The following is a 7,018-nucleotide window of genomic DNA, read 5'->3' as shown; positions in this document are numbered from 1 at the left end:
CAACTACATCTCTTATTTGGATCCAACTCCGCTCAATTAATATTGTTCGCAATAAATTATCTTCATTAAATCTTCATCCTTACATAAACATACATAAATAAACTAATAACTCGTTTACTAATATATGAAAAAGTAGAAAAATAATTAAGAATATGAGTAATTTACCTTTCCTTGTAATTAAAATTTTCGATGCTACGACAAGGACCTGTTGCAATATTATTTACAAAGTCATTTCTTGTATTTTTTGTAAGAAAATTCCTTGGATCATCTTTATTTGTTATATTTTTTATTTTCGCACTGAATCTACGATATATATGCTAAAGATTGCCTAGATTGGATAGACTCTAAAAAGCTATTTCCTCCGTTCCAATTTATGTAAACTTGTTTGACTGGACACGGAATTTAAGAAAAATGAAGACTTTTTGAATTTGTGGTTATAAACAAGTCAAAAAGGAGCCCAGAGTATTTGTGTGGTTATAAAAGCTTTTCATTAAGGGTAGAATTGTAAGTTTAAGCTAAATTATTTTCAAATTGAGAAAGGGATCATTCTTGTTGGAACGGACAAAAAAGGAAATAGATTCACGTAAACGGAACGGAGGGAGTACAAATTTTTTAAAGTAGTTGAAAAAAGTAGCTCTATGTAGTCAAACGAATTATGACGTGCCAATCTTCACGTTTTTGGCCACGTTGTTTCACATGACGATTGTTATTTGGCAATTTAAAATTTATAATGAAGAAATGAAAGCAACCTCGTTATATGTAAAGCAAATGACGATCGTTGGTGATAGGGAATATTCAAGCATCCTTTGGCAAATAATTCAAATGGCACCTGTAACTTTTAAATTGAAGCATTGTATCCTTGGCAAGTAATCCAAATAATCCTTTAATTTATTTAATAGATCTATTTTATTTTATTTTATTAAATAGGATATTTAGGTAAATAAGAAGGGAATTTAGGTAATTTAATTTTTATGTTCTGAGTTCCCTACTTTTAATAGGGTGAGTTACACTAACAAAAAAGAAAAAATGCAAGCTCAAAGCATTAAAATGGTGAATGATGAGTTCATACTCATTCTTCTTTTGATAATATTATTTAACAATAGTTAAAAGAACCAGCCTTTACTTGAAATATTTTTATCAACTTGAAATATTTTTATCATCTTCGATACTTAATTATTAATTATCACAACGCTAAATGATGCTGGATTTCTTGAATGTTTATCGCTCAATGGAGAAAAGAAAAAACATATTAGAGCTCTAACAATGGAACCAATCCTTTTAATTTAATGTAAATTATATCTAAAAGAAGAAATTCCGTCTGTTGTGAACTCGTTTCCTTTGCTGGTCCCAAGCCTGGATAAAGGAGGAAGATTGCGAAGGCCGGATGAAAAATCAAAAATATTCTCTTTACTACATAAAGCAAGGGGTAAGGCTGCGTACATCTTACCTTTGTCAAGTTCACTTGTGAGATTTGGGTTTGTTAGTGTTGTATATCTAAAAGATGAAAAAAGAAACAAAACAATCCAAACAACATATGATAATCAAATAGTACATTAGCTTTAATATCCGCAAATGTATTAATCATAGTCCACATATACACGTTATTGGTCTTCTGTAGACATATACATAGAGACTTTCTTTGTCCACAAGTATGGTCAAAATAAACCTGATTAACAACAAAGTTGAAACAAATCATTTAGAAAACATTAAAACAGCCCATCATAAATTATTTATCCCATAAATATAAGCATCAAATGGTAGCAACTAGCAGAAAACAAGCTTCTCTTAACGAAAAAAATAAATATACCTGGGCATTGTTGCTCGAACTAAGCAAAATGCGACAAACAAAACAATGTAGAATTTATGGAGAAAAAGGAGTTTCTGACAAAGAAAGAGAAAAAGAACCAAGTGATTTGGCACTATGGTATCTACTTATATAAGGTGTAGACTAAAACCTATGCATAAATAATATGGTAACACAAGAAACCGAAAGGACCAAGCACATAAACGTTTGGATGTGAAAAGATATATTTTAAATAATTCTTTAAGAAAATTTGTACATTTATAGCCTACAACTTGAGTGCCATCATAGCCTGCCTTCCCTAGCGACATGACCTTGCTTGCCGTCTTTGCAAAGAAGTTAGCAGTAAGCAAACTGAGAGAACCAAGGCAAACTTTCCAGTAGCAAATCTCCACAACAGCTTGCCTTTAATATCCTGTCCTTAGTAACTCGTAGTGTAGAGACAAAACGAGAATTGTTATACAGTACAAACATTAGTACTGAATGAACCAGGATACATGTGCAGTCCAGGTATTAACCTCTTGGCTTCATTTAATTACCTATAGAGCCTTCGGGATATTTCCATCTTAGCAGCGACAATTAAGGATGTTATTGTACAACACCTTGTTTGGAACAAGCCCTTGTTTAATAAGTATCTTTGTCAATACACACTCAGGTTCGTCATTATTTTCAAGTTTCAGGCAGACAATTAATAAGCATCCTATACATGGCAATGCTTGTTGGTGCTATACCATTTAATCTCATTGCTTCCTTTAAAATGAATGCCCATGAATGAGGGTATTATAAGAGATTGTAGTTGCTCTTACTCTCAGGTACCATTTAGTTTCTACATGTGAAGGCCACTGGAAAGCGCTGCTGTGCTTGAATCCTTATCGACCTTCTTCGCACAAAGCTTTTCAACTCTGTCCACCACATACCTGATAGCACCATGTTCTCCAATGTGTCGAATGGATAAGGATGTTCGGCTAGGAGTAGTGGATGTTCTTCTCCTTTAATTGACTTGAGTTCGACTCTCAATGAAAGCACCAATGTAACAAACAGACAAACTCCCCACTTTATTAATAAGAGCTGGAGCAGTTTTGGCCAATGTCGTTCATAAACAGCACAAGCATAGGGACTTTGTTCCGGAGGACCTATATAGTCCAATACATTGGTAATCGAGAGATAGGAAGTCAGAACCTACCAGATTTTATCATCTGGAATCCAACTAAAGATGGCATTTGCTTGCCCTGTACAGACCAGCTTTAATAGGCATTTGACCAATGGTCACAACAATATAATAGTACTAGAATCAGACTCTCTGATGGTCACCAACATGGCTAAAAGCCAGACCACTGATCATTTTTTGCAGGTGGAAAATCTTAATTAAAAGAAGAAAGTAACTACACAATACATTGACGTTACTAACTAAAATCATAATCGATTTGTAGCTGGTACTAACAAAATTTGAAACATGCAAAATACTTCAAGAATTTCGAAAATGACAAGTACAGAAACACAACTTGTATTAATTCTGCTACTACATCAGTAAAATAGAAAACATAAAAACATGTTACGCTAAGAAGACTAAAATAACCAAAAGACTAAAAACCTAGACAAAGGGAGATAAAAAAGAAAATCTGTACAGGAGGAGGAATGTGGGACTAAAATCAGTGATGAACTTTCATGCAAAAGGGAGCTTTAACACCAGCTAGAGCAAGAACAGATGCTGGAATTCCCCACAAGGATTCACCACATATGAGACCTGATGCCACTGCTGGTCCAAAATCTTTAGCTTTCTGCTTATTCACCTTTTCCCAAATGAATAGAATCAATGACCCTATACACATGTCAATTGCAAAGTACCCTCCAAGGTAAAATGGTATAGCCATGCACATTGGACTAGGCACAAACCGATAAATCCTATACTTGGTCTCGAATTTTTTCAGCAGCTGAGTCAGTATGTTGATCACAATAGCAGCCACAAAGAACCAAATTGAGAGCCTGAGGCAATGTTTGGGAAGACTTCCAAAACCTTCCACGCCAAGCAGTGCGATTCCACGATACATCAATGCATATGGTGCAGGGTATGAACCTTCTGGATCACCCAATTTATAGGCACTGTGGAAAATCCAGAAGACTAGTGGTGTTATCACACAGCCCATGGCAGTTCCTATGACTTGGCTAAAGAACATGGAACGAGGCGATGTAAGAGTTAAGTAACCAGTCTTGAAATCTCCCATCAAGCCAGCAGCTGTATCTAGTATGCTCATCACCAATCCACATGAAGCAAGGCCAGCAATCACTCCACCATTTTGCAAACCAACCCAATAACTAAATGTAAGGATTGCAATTTTCCCGTAATTTGAGGCCAGGGACCAATCAGTGAGGCCACTTCCATAAGAATTGCAGAAGGCCAAAACTGGAGCAATTACATAGGCAACCAGAATGTGATACCATTTCAGTGAGTGGAAGATAATTGGCACAACAATGATAGATATGACTGCAATACCAACGTATCCGCCAATGGCTACCCAGATGGGGATCTGGTCTTTCAAGAAGTACTCGTTTTGTCTCTTCGTGTCATAGTCTTCTGAGGACTCTTCACCTGAATAATCTTCCTCCTTCCTCTTTTGGAAACTTAAGGCCGTGACCACCAACATGTAAGCAAAATGGAATAGACCATCTCCAAGCATCATGGCAATTGCGATAAATACCCTATATCCTTGGATACCATGAAGACTTGATGCGGATAAGTGGTCAGAGTACCAGTCGCCTTTCTTTGCTTCGATCATTGGCCACATGATAGCCCACGATATAATGGCACCAATTAGCAACGAAACATTAACCATGTAGGGGCAGAGCATACCAACTCCAACATATGTTGAGGAGAAATCAAAATAGAACCTCTTGGCATAGGCTTTGAAACCAAATGTAGGCAAGCTACCAAATCCGCAGCCATCTTCACGTGCAAATATCCACTGAAGAGCCCCAAATATAAAGCTGAAGCCAAAGGACTTGAACAAGGAACCAACTTGTTTCTTGGCCAGTTTTGCTCCTTTAGGAGTGTGGAAACAGTTGATAAGGTAAGCAGTTGCAGTTCCACTCGGATATGTCAACTTGTACTTGATAATCATCAATTTTCTTAGTGCCACAATTGAGAAGAGACCAGCAAAGCTGACAACAAGAAGAAAGGGAAGCATCCAACTAATATCAAGCTTCATAGTATTATTTGGGGTATTTCCTGCATCAGCTTGAGCTGCTATGAATGGACTCATTCCCAACATATAACTTGCTGTCCCGCTGCTAAAAGCAATGCCAGAAGAAGCAACAACGCACGTCTGAATGACGGTATTCTCTTGTCTAGTGAAAGGTTGCTTCAATTTCCCAAACTTCTCAATAACAGCAGTCCATGACCTAATCATGGCGAACCCCAAAAGCCCCGCGGCCACGTTAAGAGAAGGGATAACACCAGTCGTGAGATTCAGTTTGCAAACAATGAAGTTGAACACAACGCTCAGGATCAAGCCAGTCACCATTGACCTCAACGTTATTTGCTTCTTCCACGGTGGTACTTCTTTACCCTTGAATGCATATTCTGTTGATTCATTATCTCCACTTTCCACGTCCATTCTAAATTCACACACACACACACACACACTACTCTTTTATTCTTCTTTCTTTTGGTTCTTTCAAATATGATTGAAAGGAAGAAAGTATTTGATGATTTCTTCTTCTACTTAAAAGGTAGTATATTTATAGGTGCAGGGGATGGCATATCTTTGAACCAAAACCAAAATGATATAGGAGAGTTCTATAGGGTACGAAATTAATGAATCATTTAACTCCCAACGAGTAATCCTAGCTAAACCTAAACCTACTAGGTAAAACTTCCGATTTCTGCTATACTAAGCTAAATAGGAAACTAAATTGACTATGAAAAATTGGCTTGCTTAAAGTAGGATAATTAGATTCTTGAATTCCAGTGCGATTTAAAAAACATTATATATCACTCAAAATTTTGGTATATCTACTTTTTCTTAACGCTTTCCCTTAGATAAAGGCATTCTTCCATATTCGATCCTATGGAGTAATAAATAATTCTTAAAACATGGAAACAATGTTAAGCTAATACATATTTGTGCCAAAATCGATGTGTTGTTTAAGTTTTTATTTATATATTATGTAGTATCTGCACTTTAACTATTCTTATCTGTTGTTTATTTTGTATACTTTAATATGTGTTTTTTTATAAAGAAGTATAGTGTATTTATGCTAATTAAATTACTTATTCATTACATTTGTAAGGATATTACACATGGTTATGAAGCAAAACGTGAGCTATTAAGGTAATTATATTAATTATAAAATAATATTTACACAAAACTAAGGTTTAGTAATATATACAATGTTTAGTAGACTGTCAATGGGTCCTACATCCCGTATGCCTTAGCCTATTTATCAGCCTAAGATACATACCCTTCCAACCACCTACAGTATCAGGGTCATCCTCATCCCAAGGGTGCTCCGTACGTAGCATGATCATTTGAAAGAGCAGATCATTTTCTCCCCTTTTTCTTTTGGCCATTGTATGCTTCTTTCCAGCTGAAACAATCATAGCCACTGTAGCCGGAACATCAAGAATTATCAGAATCATCTCGCTTAACGGAACACTCGGCCGGAAGGCTAGCGAGATCTACAGAAGAGTCCACTAGCACCGAAGGAAGCTACAAAAAAAATTTAAAATAAGAAATATTTTTGATGAATATTGAACGGATATCCAACAAATTAAATGATTTTATAGTCAAATCTGTGTCCCAAAAAGTAAAAGACGATAAATGTTGATAATGTAGAGGGTAAAACATTTATTTGGCCACCGAAAAGTTTGAAAATTTTGATTGAGTTACCTTCTAAGTGCTATACGTATAGTAAAGTAACTTTTTTATTACAAACAAAAAAAATATAAATTTAGTAGGTAACTTTGGATAGTTAAGTGTCCCATTTAGGAATGGACTCTTTTCCTTTGGTGCCAACGAAGACTCATATTGGTTGTTGAAGTGGTTATTGAAGCAGAGACAGATCCGGAATTTGAAGGAAATAAAAAGTTGCAGATAAGATGGAGAAATACTCAAAAACGATATATAACAACGGATAATGCATATATATATATATATATATATATATATATATATATATATATATATATATATATATATATATATATATATATATATATAT

General features: G+C 35.4%; 1 protein-coding gene across 1 annotated transcript; it reads right to left on the bottom strand.

Moving 5' to 3' along the window:
- Positions 1 to 3,336: 3,336 nt before the first annotated feature.
- On the bottom strand, positions 3,337 to 5,507 carry LOC109239462 (probable metal-nicotianamine transporter YSL7). The gene has a single exon (XM_019406029.1). The coding sequence runs from the start codon at positions 5,410 to 5,412 to the stop codon at positions 3,451 to 3,453; it is 1,962 nt and encodes a 653-aa protein (XP_019261574.1). The 5' UTR covers positions 5,413 to 5,507; the 3' UTR covers positions 3,337 to 3,450.
- Between the last annotated feature and the right edge of the window lie 1,511 nt (positions 5,508 to 7,018).

The sequence above is a fragment of the Nicotiana attenuata genome, unplaced genomic scaffold (genome assembly GCF_001879085.1).
Source record: "Nicotiana attenuata strain UT unplaced genomic scaffold, NIATTr2, whole genome shotgun sequence".
Lineage (NCBI taxonomy): Eukaryota > Viridiplantae > Streptophyta > Magnoliopsida > Solanales > Solanaceae > Nicotiana > Nicotiana attenuata.
The sequence above is the reverse complement of the archived record's forward strand: the minus strand, read 5'-3'. Positions and strand labels throughout refer to the sequence as shown.